Source organism: Heteronotia binoei, chromosome 4 (assembly GCF_032191835.1).
Source record: "Heteronotia binoei isolate CCM8104 ecotype False Entrance Well chromosome 4, APGP_CSIRO_Hbin_v1, whole genome shotgun sequence".
Classification (NCBI taxonomy): Eukaryota; Metazoa; Chordata; class Lepidosauria; order Squamata; family Gekkonidae; genus Heteronotia; species Heteronotia binoei.
In genome coordinates this window covers 163,724,352-163,739,360 of record NC_083226.1, presented here as the reverse complement: position 1 = coordinate 163,739,360, position 15,009 = coordinate 163,724,352, and the positions used below count along the sequence as shown (strand labels likewise).

General features: G+C 47.5%; 1 protein-coding gene across 1 annotated transcript in view; it reads right to left on the bottom strand.

Moving 5' to 3' along the window:
• Nucleotides 1-462: 462 nt before the first annotated feature.
• Nucleotides 463-15,009, bottom strand: part of MBD2 (methyl-CpG binding domain protein 2) — an 80,338-nt gene continuing 65,791 nt past the window's right edge. The window contains exons 6-7 of the mRNA XM_060236167.1: nucleotides 3,710-3,851; nucleotides 463-1,692 (exon numbers count right to left, since the gene is read on the bottom strand). Coding sequence (XP_060092150.1) covers nucleotides 3,725-3,851 — 127 coding nt within the window. The 3' untranslated portion in view covers nucleotides 463-1,692; nucleotides 3,710-3,724. The remainder of the gene's footprint in view (nucleotides 1,693-3,709; nucleotides 3,852-15,009) is intronic.

Sequence of the window (15,009 nt, the reverse complement as noted above, 5' to 3'; positions counted from 1 at the left end):
CCCACCGGTGCCAAAAAATAATTTCCTACCTTTTCCTATGCTATTCTTATGAGGACTATTATTCCCAGCTTTTGTTTTTAAAGTCTCCTTCTTGCATGGCCATGTGGTAAAGTGCATACATACGTATTTTATCTTTCTGTGCAAAGAAAGTATTAAGAGTTTTTACAAAAACGTGTGTCATATTTGTTCATGTCTTGCAGCTCTCAAACATCTGATGTTTATTCTACGCGGCTATTACGTTAAGCAAGTTTGGCCACTCCTGTTTTAAAGCATCAAATACTTTAGCTTTCCTCATACGGACTGCATTCAAGTCTTGGATCATTCTAGCCTCCCTTTTGTTGTCTCTTTTTCAACACCGTGATGTGCTCTCGCCAGCCCTCAGTCGGATCTGAGGACAAGCGAAAGTTGCATTATTGACAGTGACCGCGCTTCATCATTCACTCAACCAGACAGAACGTGTCATTGGCAAAGTGCTTTACTCTTTTTTATTAGATTCAGCCTCACAACAACCCTGTGAGGTAGGTCACATACGCCCATTTCATAAATGGAGAACTGAGGTCGAGAGACCATTGCCCAAATTCAGCATGTGAGCTCCACACTCCATGGATGCCCATCTACACTGCATTCAGTTTCCCAATGCATTTAACGGATGCCTGCAGTGCAAACAGAAGGACGTGGTTTCCAACAAACAGCTCAGCTGTATTGGGACCATTATCTTGAACCCAGGTCCCCTGGACCCTTACTGCTCACAAGATTTAACTTTATTATTTTAACATTATTATTATTATCGTATGGCATTGTGTAGTATAACCAGGAGATCCTAAGATTGTCTGGCAGCCTTAAGTTTTAGCCCTTTTAGCATTATGCACCACTAGGTGGCAAGCAAGGCTTCTTTTGGTGGGCTGACTCTCAGAGAGCTGTGACTGACCCAAGGTCACCCAGCCGGCTTCATGTAGAGGAATGGGGGAATTAAGAGTCTACTGCTCTTAATCACACTATTATGCTGCCTCTCTAAATTTACCATTATTTGTCTCCATGATCAATGTTACTACGTGGGCACGCACAATTTGCCAACTTGCCTTTATTCTAGTGCATCACAGATTAAAAATGTAGTTGTTCCAAATATAATTATTTCTCTTTTCAAGAATGACAATGGGACAATGTACAGGTGTTTTCGCTTAAGTGCAGTATAAAATCTTTTTATATATATTTATATATTTACACGCGCCCACAAATGCCATAATTTTTTTTTTAAATCAGGGGAAACCTTCCTGATTCATTATTACAAGCACACACTCGCACACACGTACACAAAAGAAGAAAAAAAAATCAAACAACCCAATTTTTAGTGCTAGCCATAAAGTTCCAGTAGGATTGCGATTTGGCATAAAAAACAAACAAACGCCACTTTGTTTTTGGGAGGGGAAATCGTTTGACGTTTTCCAAAAGAAGGAGACTTTTAAAGTCGTTAAGACACAAAATAAAGTTTGAGTTTTCCTTTCTCTCTCTTTTTTTTTTTGCGGAAGATATATACATCAAAAAATAAGAGCCAAAAAAAAAAAGGCCTTGGTTTTTAATGCTATTAGAAAGCTATATAATGAGTCCTCTTCTTATCGAATGGGAACCACTGGGGAACAACGAAAGTGCTCCGACTTCCAGGAATTTCCTCCGGGAATATTTCTGTTGAAGTACCTGTGGGATAGAGGAAAGGGTGAGAAAGTCTGTGTCTGTCGGAGGAACTAGAAAATATTATGCTTGTTTTATTTTTACAGTTACACTCTCTGCCCTCTGATTCAGAATGGAGCCTGAAATTAAAACCTCCACATGATCAGAAGCGGGGTTTGGATTCAGCAGGAGCTCACAGGAGCACAGCTCCTGAACCTTTCTGATGCCCCCCCCCCAGCAACTTACCTTGTCCACTGAATAGTAAGTGCAGCTGCATAACAATCCCTGGATTAGGAGAGCGGGCAGCTGGCCAGCCACCAGTTTTGCCATGCCCCCAGTAGCCCTCATTAATCTCTGGAGAAGCCCACGCCACCCTTTTCCCACTTCTTATGTGATCTTGGATGGCGGGTGGCTTGCTGGCCTTTTGACTGGGAGCCCAGGAGAGCCCCAGGTGAGCGAGGCCTGCTTGGGCTGGCTGGATCTCTAGCCAGCCCAAGCAGGCCTTGCTCACCCAGGGCTCTCCTTTCTTGCATCGGGTTGCTTTTGGCTGGAGGGGGGGGAATGGCATATGCTAATGTGTTATGCTAATGAGCTCCACCACCTATTTTTCTACAGAACGACCCCGAGTCAGAAGTCTCTGGGGGACTGCAATAGTTGTGTCAGTTCTAATAGCTGTCTCTTTGTCCACCTCTTTGTCTCAGGACACACAATTTCTCACTCTCTGAAGAAGACTGCAGATTTATTTCTTGCCCTTCTCTCTGTATCAGAGACTCAGACGGGCTTACAATCTCCTATATCTTCTCCCCCCACACTAGACACCCTGTGATGTGGGTGGGGCTGAGAGGGCTCTCACAGAAGCTGCGCTTTCAAGGACAACTCCTGCAAGAGCTATGGCTAACCCAAGGCCATTTCAGCAGCTGTAAGTGGAGGAGTGGGGAATGAAACCTGGTTCTCCCAGATAAGAGTCCACACATTTAACCACTACACCAAACTGACTCTTTCTGACTGGCCTCTTCCAGTAGCAAAAATAAAACCCCAAGAGATTACGACAAGAAACTAGATAAAGGAGTTTGAGTTTTGAAAAGATTATATCCTGGAAATCATTTTGGTCTTTCCGGTGCTACTAACTCAAATCTGGAGATAAACCAAGCATTGCCAGAGAGAGTAGGCAAGAGGAGGGGGGCATATGAGGGCTTCTGGAGAGAGCAACAAAGGGAATTTTGTCCATAGCAGGTTGTAGCAGTTGCAGGATATGACAGCTGCTACAATCACATCAAGGCTTCTGATTATATATAGACTTACTGAAGGGCACCTCTGAACATAAGAACATAAGAGAAGCCACATTGGATCAGGCCAATGGTCCATCCAGTCCAACACTCTGTGTCACTCAGTGGCCAAAAAAACCCCAGGTGCTATCAGGAGGTCCACCAGTGGGGCCAAGACACCAGAAGCCCTCCCACTGTGCCCCCCCAAGCACCAAGAATACAAAGCATCACTGCCCCAGACAGAGAATTCCAACTATTGATCCTAACAGTAACACAGTGAAACTTCTGTATTAAAGGAAGAAGAAAGAGAAGGAGGAGGAGGAGAAAAGGAGGAGGGAGGAGGAGGAAGGAGAAGAAGGAGGAGGTTGAAGGAGGAGGAGGAAGAAGAAGAAGTAGGAGGAGGAAGGAAGGAAGGAGAAGAAGAAAAAGAAGAAATTGGATATATACTCCACCTTCACTCAGGGTCTTAGAGTGGCTTACAATCGCCTTCCCTTCCTCTTCCCACAACAGACATCATGTGAGGCAGGTGAGGCTGAGAGAGCTCTGAGAGAACTGCTCTTGAGAGAACAGCTCTGTGAGAACCGGGGCTGATCCAAGGTCATGCCAGTAGCTGCACGCAGAGAAGTGGGGAATCAAACCTGGTTCCCCCAGATTAGAGTCCATGCACTTAACCACAACGCCAAATGCAAGGGTCCCTCTGATTAATAAATGAGAAAGCCTTTTTTTAAAGGGGGGGAAGGTATCTTTGTCATTTTGAAGCTCTGGAGCCTGGACCATACCTGATTCTTGGTTTCTTATGCATCTCCATGGTCCATCTCGTCCTCTTCTAAATTAGCAACATCTGCCGCTCGTGACAAGATGTCCGCCATCAGGGCCTCCTCGAGTTTTTTGCGCACCTGTTGCACTCGTTCCTCTTGTTTCCTGGGGAGTAATTTAAAAAAACCCATAAATTAATATGTTAACACTTCAGCAGAGAATTAAGATTTGGCAGCCCTGACCTGGATGGCCCAGGTTAGCCTGATCTCATCAGATCTTGGAAGCGAAGCAGGGTTAAGTGCTTGGGTGGGAGACCATCCAAGGGGGAGGTATTTGTGAGTTTCCTGCACTGTGCAGGGGGTTGGACTAGATGACCCTGGAGGTCCCTTCCAACTCTATGATTTCATGATTCTATGACTACCAAGGAAGTCCAGGGCTGCTACGCAGAGGCTGCTACTTCTGAATATCATTTGCCTTTAAAACCCTAGCGCAGGGGTGTCGAACTCATTTGTTATGAGGGCCAGATCTGACATAAATGAAACCTTGTCAGGCCAGGCCGTGTGTTTCATAAAATGCAATGCCAGGTAGCGGAGATATAAACTTTATAAAGCACAAAGACACAATTAAAGATTTTTTTTTTAAGCTTAAAATAAAACATGCTTAAAATATTAACATTTGTTGGTCTTAAAGGTGTTTTTCTTTGTATCTCTCCCATGGGATCCAGGGAAGTGGGCAAAGGGAGCTCTGGCTCTTTCCCTCCTTCCCCAGGAGGACAGGAGGGGGAGGAGCCTCAGCCAAGAGAAGGAAAAGAGGCTTGGCTCAGTAGCTCTGCTGTGTGATTGAGAGAGCCTGGCAAAGCAAGCTATTCCTCCCCACTCCTCCCCAAGGGAGGAACTTCAGTCAATGGAGAAAATAGAGATTTTACTCTGTAGCTCCTGTGCGATTGAGCAAGGCTGGCAAAGCAAGTTGTGCTGCAGAAGGAAGCAAGAGAGGGAGAAAGAAGCTGATGACAGCCAGTTGCTTGAGGGCCTGATAGAATAATTAATAATAATAATAATAAATTTATTCTTATATCCCGCCCTCCCCCGCCAAAGCGGGCTCAGGGCGGCCCTCTGAAGCCTGATTTGGCTCCCGGGCCACATGTTTGACACTCCTGTCGTAGGGCGTCACCATTTTGAGGCTGCAGCTTGATCCCATTTCCCACCACCACCATGATTTGACTAATGCAAATAGCAAGCCAAAAGTCTCCATGGCACTGTCAGCAGAGCTTCACAATGGCACTTGCCTGCAGGAATCTGGGGTTCTTAATATTTACACATTTTCTTTGGGAGGCGCAACTTTCAGTTCGCTTTTACCAAACAGTGGCCCAGTTTCAAATCCTACAAAACCTGAATATTCAAAAGAAATTCACACGTTTCCTTTGGGATGCTTAATTTTCCAGTTCGCTTTTACCAAACAGCAGCCCGGTTTCAATTCCTACGACACCTAAATATTCAAAAGAGTTTCCACCTCAAGAAACACAAGTAGAAAAGTAGAAGTAGAAATTAAAAGCCCAGACTTCCAGCTGTGGCAAATTATGAATTTCCTTTACAGAGCCTCTTCGTAGGCAGCTCAATATTGTTCTGACTTTTATATCACCGGTATCCATTGAGCCCGCTGACAAGGTGAGCCCTGAATGCGAATTCAGTGATTGGAAAGGAAGTTTCCAGCAGACTGCCCTCTGCCCACTAAAATTACAGGGATGATCACACACAATGAGTCAGATCTAATGATTATCCTACTGCTAAAACTTCCCCTGATGGAGTTCTGGTCACTGCACCTCCAAAAATGTATTATAGCATTGGAAAAAGTGCAGAATGGTGCAACTAAAATGATTAAGGGGGTGGGGCACCTTTCCTATGAAGAAAGGTTAGAGAGGTTAGGGCGCTTTAGCTTGAACCGAGGGGTGACATTATAGAGGTTTACAAAATTATGCATGGGGAAGAAGGGGAAGGAGGAAAAGGAGGAGGAGGTGGTGGTGGTGGTGATGGTGATGATGATACTGAATTGGCCAGTTTGGTGCAGTGGTTAAGTGTGCAGACTCTTATCTGGGAGAACCGGGTTTGATTCCCCACTCCTCCACTTGCAGCTGCTGAAATGGCCTTGGGTCAGCCATAGCTCTCGCTGGAGTTGTCCCTGAAAGGGCAGCTTCTGGGAGAGTTCTCTCAGTCCCACCCACCTCACAGGGTGTCCGTTGTGGGGGAGGAAGGTAAAAGAGATTGTAAGTTGCTCTGAGACTCTGATTCAGAGAGAAGGGAGGGGTATAAATCTGTGGTCATCTTCTTCTTCTTCTATATCCCTCCCTCCACTCTGAAAAGGTAGAGAAGGTTGACGGAAGTTTTATAGCGGGGTAGACGTTGAAGCTCCAAAGCAGTCTGCACACACACCAGCAGAGGTTGGTACTAATTACAATTTTATTTACAATATATATATATACATAGTCCTTATAGTCAGTCATAGTTCTTACTGACAAACTGCTTCGCCAGACACCTGATACCACAGTGGCACACACTGGCAAGTATATCACAGACTTATATACAGAGTTATGTGTCCTTTTACCCAATCAGCACAGACATGCTGAGTCACTGAAGCACCACCCGCAGGCTGATGCAATATGTCCAGTCATGTGATCTTTACCTGTCAGATAGATCAACACGATCTGTCTACAAGTTGCTTTCTTGTTAAAGCATTTCCACTTCATATGCCGACAAAGGTACCTGAAAAGACTTCAGGGCAGATAACGCCTCGGAAACAACCGCAGCTGCATCCCCGGCTTGGGTGATGCCGAGTGGCGGGTTTATTTCCAAAGCTCTCGGGCCGAGCTTGTGCCGAGGCCGCGAACGCGCCAGAGGAAAAGCCCCTCACTAAATAATAAAGAGGGCTTAGGAGCCAGTTTACCAAGATCTCGCTTCAGCTTTGCATGCTGAGCGCCAGGTGAGACTTCAGTGGTGCTCGGAAAGAGGAGAGGGAAATGTCAGTGCTGACAAACAAGAGTTAGCTTTAAGCAGCCACCCTGGGGGAACTCCAAGAGAGGCAACCGAGTGGCTGGCAGATGGGAGGGGATGGTACCAAGTGGGGAAGATACCGAGTGGCCGGCGGATGGGAGGGGAAGAGTGTTGGACGCTTGAAGCTGTTTTACGAGTTTCCAAATCATCAACTGGATTTTAGACAGGGAGTTTAAAAGCTCAATTAATAGCAGATTTCTTGCTCAATGGGTTGGTTGTGATAAGCAAGGGTTTCTATCATGCACAGCTTTTTTAAAAATGGAGCATACGGGACTTTTTTGTAGCAGGAACTCCTTTGCATATTAGGCCACACCCCTGATGTAGCCAATCCTCCTGGAGCTTACAGGGCTCTTAGAACAGGGCCTACTGTAAGCTCCAGGAGGATTGGCTATATCAGGGGTGTGTGGCCTAATATGCAAAGGAGTTTCTACTACAAAAAAAAAGCCTTGAGCATTAAGAAGCATAAGAAGGTAGTACAAGAACTCACAGTACAAGAACTCGTGGACACTCAATGCATCTGCTGAACAGTTGGGTTAGAACGGATAAAAGGAAGTACTTCTTCACCCAAAGGGTGATTAACACATGGAATTCACTGCCACAGGAGGTGGTGGGGGCTACAAGCATGGCCAGCTTCAAGAGGAGATTGGATAAACATATGGAGCAGAGGTCCATCAGTGGCTATTAGCTACAGTGTATTGTTGGAACTCTCTGTCTGGGGCAGTGATGCTCTGTATTCTTGGTGCTTGGGGGTGGGGGCAACAGGGGGAGGGCCCCACTGGTGGACCTCCTGATGGAACCTGGGTTTTTTGGCCACTATGTGACACAGAGTATTGTACTGGATAGGCCATTGGTCTAATCCAACATGGCTTCTCTTATGTTCTAATGTACTCTCTGGATTGCTACCTGTGTTCATCCAGCTGACCCCTCTTTCCCATCTCTCCCCTTCTTGTCCCATCAAGTTCTTGTACTGTGGGGGGACACAGTGGGAGGGCTTCTAGTGTCCTGGCCCCACTGATGGACCTTCTGATGGCACCCGGATGCTTTTTTTTTTTACTACTGTGTGACACAGAGCATTGGACTGGATGGGCCACTGCCCTAATCCAACATGGCTTCTCTTAACAAACAAAAACGGATACTGACATCAGAGCTGCATGGAAAGCATATGGGTTTCTGGAACCTCCATCAAGCAGCCCTGCCGGATCAGACCAATGATCCATCTCATCCAGCATTCTGCTTCCCAGAGGCCAACTAGTTTCTTCTGGAATACTTACAAGCACGATACAGAGGACTTCCTCTGCTGTCGCACCCCACCTCAATGGTAGACAGCTTTGGAATATGGTGGCTCTGTTGAACAGCGAGACTCTGCTCTCTGTGCATTTGTCTTTCTTTCGGAGCTGCCAAGTCGCAGCTGACATATAGCGACCAGGTCAGGTTTTCAAGGCAAGAGATATTCGGAGGTGGATTGGCATTGCCCGCCTCTGCACGGCAACCCTGGGCTTCCTTGGTGGTCTCCCATCCGGATACTAGCCAGGGCCGGCTCTGCTTAGCTTCTGAGATCAGGCTTGCCTTGGCTATCCAGGTCAGGGCGAATTGGACAAACCTGCTTAACGTTAAGAGTCACATAGACTAAATGTCAGATGTTTTAGAGCCACAAGACATGGATGTCAGATGTTTGAGAGCCGCAAGATGGATGGAAGGGAGGGAGGGAGGGAAACAGATGCGGGAGGGAGAGGTGGAAAGAAAACAACTTTTAACATTAAATGCATTCTCCAAGCTGCTATCTGGCTTGGCTTGGAGAAGCGGTTTAAAGAGAGAAATGCCTTCTCCAAGCTTGCCGATGAGGCAGTGGGGGCTTCGAGAGCCACACAACATGTGTGAAAGAGCCACATGTGGCTCCCAAGCCACAGTTTGGCCACCGCTGGTCTAGTGTCCTTTTCAAGCTGTCTAAAACAGCGACCATTGCTGCAACCTGTGGCAGCCAGTTCCACAAGTTACTGCAAGAAGAAGTGTTTTTCTTTTCCCTTTTCTGCCCTGGACGGCCCATCCACTTAACTTAGTGGCTCTCGGTTCTCGGATTTTAGGAGTTTCAACTGAGTAGAAACACCGAGTCAAAACATGGCTCTCCTGGGAAACAGCGCAGAAGTTCCCCCTCTCCTAAACACAGCTCAACTCAATCCCCCATTGCAAAACTGCACCAGAGAGGGGCACTGGGCCATAAAATCACAATGGCTGGCTTGCAGTCAAAGAAACTACATTTAAGAGAAAACACGGTATGGTAGGTTAAATAAAAACTGGGGGACTGAAATAAATGACTTTCCCATTAAAGTGTTTGGCTTGGTTTCTTACGCAAATTTGAAAAGGCCATGTGAAGGGCACTGTGGAATACTCGGTTCGATGCATTATTGTTCAAACCGGAACGTGCTTCATTGCTACTACATAACAAGACAAAATGGTGGGGGCGTGACCCTGCTTATAGGCATGCAAAAGAACCACCACCACCACCCCGTACCACAGCTTCATGCCAAAACCGCTCAACTGGGCGTGCGAAAGCAACCCGCCAAACATAAGAGTCCAGTACATAACAGGCACAGAACCAAGGCTCGAATTCTAGCAGGAGCTCCTTTGCCTATTAGGCCACACGCCCTGATGTAGCCAATCCTCCAAGAGGTTCCAAGACTCTTTTTTTGCAAGCACTTGGAGGATTGGCTACATCAGGGGGTGTGGCCTAATATGCAAAGGCGCTCCTGCTCGAATTCCACCCCTGCACAGAACTACCACGATAGGCAACTGAATCCCCAATGGTCTCCGGGATCCCTGATGTATACGGGATGGGGGGAGAGACGTGGGGGAGGGAAGAAGATAAGAACGACGAGGAAAGGTGGAGGCGATTTGCCGGAAAAAATGGCAACTCTCTTTTTCTGACTAATCAGTATTTGGCCATCGGCAGAGAGCGACAGAGAATTGTGATTCAGGACTGCCCCCTGCTGTTGACGGCTGGGCATTCCAGTCATTCAAACACTCCACGCTGGATTTTATGAGTTCTCTGGCTGATGCTGCAGGCAGAAATAATAAGGGGGGGAGGGAACCATGCTGTGTTAACTTTTTATGCTTCCATTACACCGTCCAGGACATAGCAGAGCTGAAAAAATGCTTAGCGCTGAACTTTAAAAAGATGCCAGAGCCTATTATTGCCTAAATAACTTTCAACAGGAAAGAGGGGGATTGGGGGATTTACGACATCAAAAGCCGCCTTCCTCTCCCCTCTCCCTCTCTCAAGTTCAAACAGTTCTAAGCCTGTTCAATATTCAACAAAACTTTTACCTACGTTGTTAAAATGTTTAGGCAAGCTCTCTCCCTTTACTTGCTCGGATTAAGCAAATGGCTTGTAAGAGCTTTTTTGCAGGGAGAGATAAAACGCAAGAGGCCTGGTCGACGGAAAGAGAACATTGTGTGATAAAAGTTGCTCGGGGACTGCTCCAATGGGGGAGGGGGGGTGGAGCTGCCCCGTTTCTCCAGGTTTGCCCCGTTTCAGAACAAAGCAAACGCCACCCGCTAGTGGTGTGCACTGAGGGGAGGGGATCAATTTTTCCCCCCAGAATCAAATTCCAGAAAGGGTATCCATACTAGTATTCTGGATTAATCATAACCGTTTCTGTGAACTTAGGCAGTTCATGAGCTGAAGGGCAGGAAGGATCGCATCAGTGCTTAGTTCTCGTGGCCCGATAGCGCAGGGTAAGAGACAGAGAAAGATCCTGTGCTATCTCCCTGGCAGATGGGGGTGGATGCCCAATCTTGTGCGGGTGGAAGGAGGAAGGGGAAGAGGGGAAGAAGGGGGAAGATGAAGAAGAAGAAGAAGAAGAAGAAGAAGAAGAAGAAGAAGAAGAAGAAGAAGAAGAAGAAGAAGAAGAAGAAGAAGAAGAAGAAGAAGAAGAAGAAGAAGAAGAAGAAGAAGAAAAGAATGATGATGATCTTGGACTTATATTCTGTCCTCCACTCCCGAGTCTCAGAGAGGCTCACAATCTCCCTCCCCCATAACAGACACCTTGTGAGGTGGGTGGGGCTGAGAGAGCTCTTCCAGAAGCTGCCCTTTCAAGGACAACCCCTACAAGAGCTATGGCTGACCCAAGGCCATTCCTGCAGCTGCAAGTGGAGGAGTGGGCAACCAAACCCGGTTCTCCCAGATAAGAGTCCACGCATGTCCACCCAGATAAGAGTCCATGGCTGACCCAAGGCCATTCCAGCAGGTGCAAGTGGAGGAGTGGGGAATCAAACCCAGTTCTCCCAGATAAGAGTCCCCACACTTAACCACTACACCAAACTGGTGGATAGAGAGAGAGCAGGAAGGAAGTTGCTCTTCCCTACGAATGCTCATCGCCTGCATCTCAAAGGGAGACTGTGACAATAGAGGGTAAAAAGGAAGGAGCGTTGTGCATGCCTGGCTGCCCTGCCTACTCTGTGGTCACTTGCTCCTGGAGGCCTGAGACACAGGGGGCAGCACACCAGGCACTTCTAACAGATTCTGTGGCATTGTACCCTGCTGAAGTCCCTTCCCAGGCTCCACTCCCAAATCTGAAGGTATCGCCCAAGCAGGTGGTACTGATCTAAGTAGATCGATGGTCAAACTCAGCAGAGGGTGGCTGCCTCCACTTCCAACGGAGCTCAAAAAAAAGCTACTTATCCACAAAGCACAAAAATACCAGCACAGACATAATCACGCCTCGGAGAGATGAACTTCCCATGGGAGGGGGGGGGTGCCCAGTCCCATATTCCAGACCTTCAAGGCCACACCTCTCCCCCCTGCTCAGTTTCTTTCCGCGTCGCAGTTGGCTGAGGTGTCAGCAGCAAAAGCGCAAAAACCCTGAGAAGGCTGCTTGTGCCGCACGGCTGCTGATGTTGCTGCAGCAGCTCGAAATGCATTTGACAAAATCTGGGCCTGAGATCGAGAGAAAGGAGTGCCTCTTTCTTCCTCTAAAGAGAAAGCCGGTGCGGTGCAGTGGCCAGAGTGCTGGGTTAGGAGACGTAGGTCCATATCCCCATTCTGTCATGGAAGCTTGTCCAATCATCTTGGGCCTAGCCTATCTGTTAAGATAAAAAAAACCTCAGAGGAGGGGAATGACAGAAGCTGCGTGGCCATCCCCATGAAAGAAACACAAACAAAATGCCCTGGGGACCTTTTCCAAGTGGCAGCAACGTGGCCCCTCTGTCTGGCAAGGCTGTAGAGCAGGGGTGGCCAACGGTAGCTCTCCAGATGTTTTTTTTGTCTACAAGTCCCATCAGCCCCAACCATTGGCCATGCTGGCTGGGGCTGATGGGAGTTGTAGGCAAAAAACATCTGGAGAGCTACCATTGGCCACCCCTGCTGTAGAGGTATTGAGAAGAGATGGAGATAGAGAGCTTCTCTGCACTCTCATTTTCCTTGATTGCGTGGTCCAGTCACTTCAAGGGGGGGGGGGTGTCCCTGTTTTGCATGTGTTTTGCTCCCTCTAGTGGTCAATTTGATATTGCATTGATTTATGTTGGGCATATTTCTCCCTGCAGATTTAAACTGCACGTTTTTCTGCGGGACGTAAAGCGATGCAACATCGAATCAATCACTAGAGGGAGCAAAACATCTGCAAAATAGGGGGAAAACACATACATACAAAACAAAGCAACAGGAACATGCAAATGAGTAAAACGAGAATGCAGAAAAGTCCAGGGCGGGACTGGATTTGACTCTCAGAGAGAAAGCCAAACCCAAAACAGCAGAATTCCTGGGCTGAGGGGTGAGGGAGACATCCAGCTCCTAGAAGGTAGAGAGGTAACCGGAAAAAGATTGCAGGGATGTTCAATACTTCAGATTATGGGTGAGGTCTTCTGGTTTAATATTCCTCCTTTAGGCAAATTTTATTTTAAAAAATCCCCACATTGCATACTAGCATGTCAGGGGAAAGAATAGGCTTCGTACTTTTTCTAACACGCTAGTTTTCTACATGGAGGGAACATGTAGAACAGGGGTGGCCAAACCTGCTTAGCATAAGCGCCACATAGAATAAATGTCAGATGTTTGAGAGCCGCAAGGGAGGGAGGGAGGGAGGGAGGGAGGGAGGGAGGGAGGAAGGAAGGAAGGAAGGAAGGAAGGAAGGAAGGAAGGAAGGAAGGAAGGAAGGAAGGAAGGAAGGAAGGAAGGAAGGAAGGAAGGAAGGAAGGAAGGAAGGAAGGAAGGAAGGAAGATAGATGGGGGAAGGGGAAAGAGTTGGAAAGAAAACAACTTTAACTTTAAATGCATTCGCCAAGCTGATGGCTGGCTTGGCTTAGAGAAGTGGTTTAAAGAGCCAGTTTGGTGTAGTGGTTAAGTGTGCGGACTCTTATCTGGGAGAACCGGGTTTGATTCCCCACTCCTCCACTTGCACCTGCTGGAATGACCTTGGGTCAGCCATAGCTCTGGGCAGAGGTTGTCCTTGAAAGAGCAGCTGCTGTGAGAGCCCTCTCCAGCCCCACCCACCTCACAGGGTGTCTGTTGTGGGGGAGGAAGGTGAAGGAGATTGTGAGCCACTCTGAGACTCTTCGGAGTGGAGGGCGGGATATAAATCCAATATCTTCTTCTTCATCTTCTAAAGACACAAATGCCTTCTCCAAGGCGGCCACGGGGTGGTGGGGGCTTTGAGAGTCACACATTATGTGTGAAAGAGCTGTATGTGGCTCCTGAGCCACAGTTTGGCCACCCCTGACATAGAAGGAGCATTCAGCTGTATGAACCTTTGCCTGCAGCCTGAAGCTGTATGACACAGACTCAAATTTACCACCGGTGGGCAGGATCTGGGGGGACATTTCCCATAGCATACAGACTAAAGCAACTGAATTCCTAAAGCCTGTTACCAGAAATAACTCTAACAACTGCACACCAATTTGTGTAAAATGGCTTTGAATTTACTTGCGTGGGCATACCCACCCCCCACCCCCCCTGCAAACTCCAAAAATGTGGCTGCAGATGCTTTGAGAAAGTCAGGAATTAAGAGCACGACTCCCCGTTTCAGTCATCTGCAGCCATTTCCAGTCTGGGCTGGAGATTATTGTGCGAATTGGGGTCAAGAAACATCTGGCAAGCCAGCCAGAGAGCTAGGAGAGCACAGCTGGAAGTCAGGATGCCTGCGTCATTTTGCCTCTGAAACATTTTGGTACCCAGAAGTTAGCGACTTTGATGGCTTGCTAACCCAGTAAAGTGAGAGAGAGAAAAAAATACTTTCAAAGGGAGTGGAAGGAGGGCCTATAGAGATAAGGCAGGTTTGTTTCTTTCACATACGCGCTTCTGCTTGGAGTGGGTTTGAAGCGGCCCCACCCACCAAACTTGCAAACTTATTTGACCAGACGAGAGGGGGACATCCCTGCATACTCCAGTATCTTCTTCCTTCCTCCGTCTCCAGCTGGGAATAGAGATGGAGCTGCCTTATACTGAATCAGACCATTGGTGCATTAAGGTCAGGAGAAATATGTTTGCTGCCCTGCAGGGATGGAATTCTAGCAGGAGTTCATTTGCATACTAAGCCACACCCCCTGATGTAGCCAATCCTCTAAGGGCTTACAAGGCTCTTTTTTGTAAGCTCTTGGAGGACGGGCTACATCAGGGGTGTGTGGCCTAATAGGCAAAGGAGCTCCTGCTAGAATTCCACCCTTGCTGCCCTGAGATCTTTGGAGGAAAAGTGAGATTTTAAAAAGGCAATATGATAGTGGAAAATGTGCTGCCAGTCAGAGAGATCCATGCCGAAACGATGGATGTGTGGTCTTCAGTACAATCCCCAAATAAGCAGACCCGCCCCTGACCTGGACAGCCCAGGCAAGCCTGATCTTGTCAGATCTTGGAAGTTAAGGAGGGTTGACTCTGGCAAGTACTTGGAAGGGAGACCTCCTTGGAATACCAGAAGTTGGGAGGGCAGGGGCAGGCTTTATTCAGCCACCTCTCTGAATATCCTCCAGGCCCCTAGCAGGGGTCAGTCACGAAAGCAGGGGTGTTCAACTCATGAGGGCTGGATCTGACATAAATGAGACCTTGCCGGGCCAGGCTGGGCTGTGTCGGACTGGGCCATACGTGCACCTATTTAAGATTAGGTAACAGTGATATAAACTTCGTAAAGGACACAAACACACACAATTAAAGGGTTTTTAAAGAAAAAAAGACCTTAAAATAAAACATGCTTAAAACATTAGCATTCAGTCTTAAAGGTGCTTCCTTTGTATTTCTCCCAGGGGATCCAGAGAACTGGGCAAAGGGAGCTCTGGCTCTCTCCTTCCTTCCCTGGGGG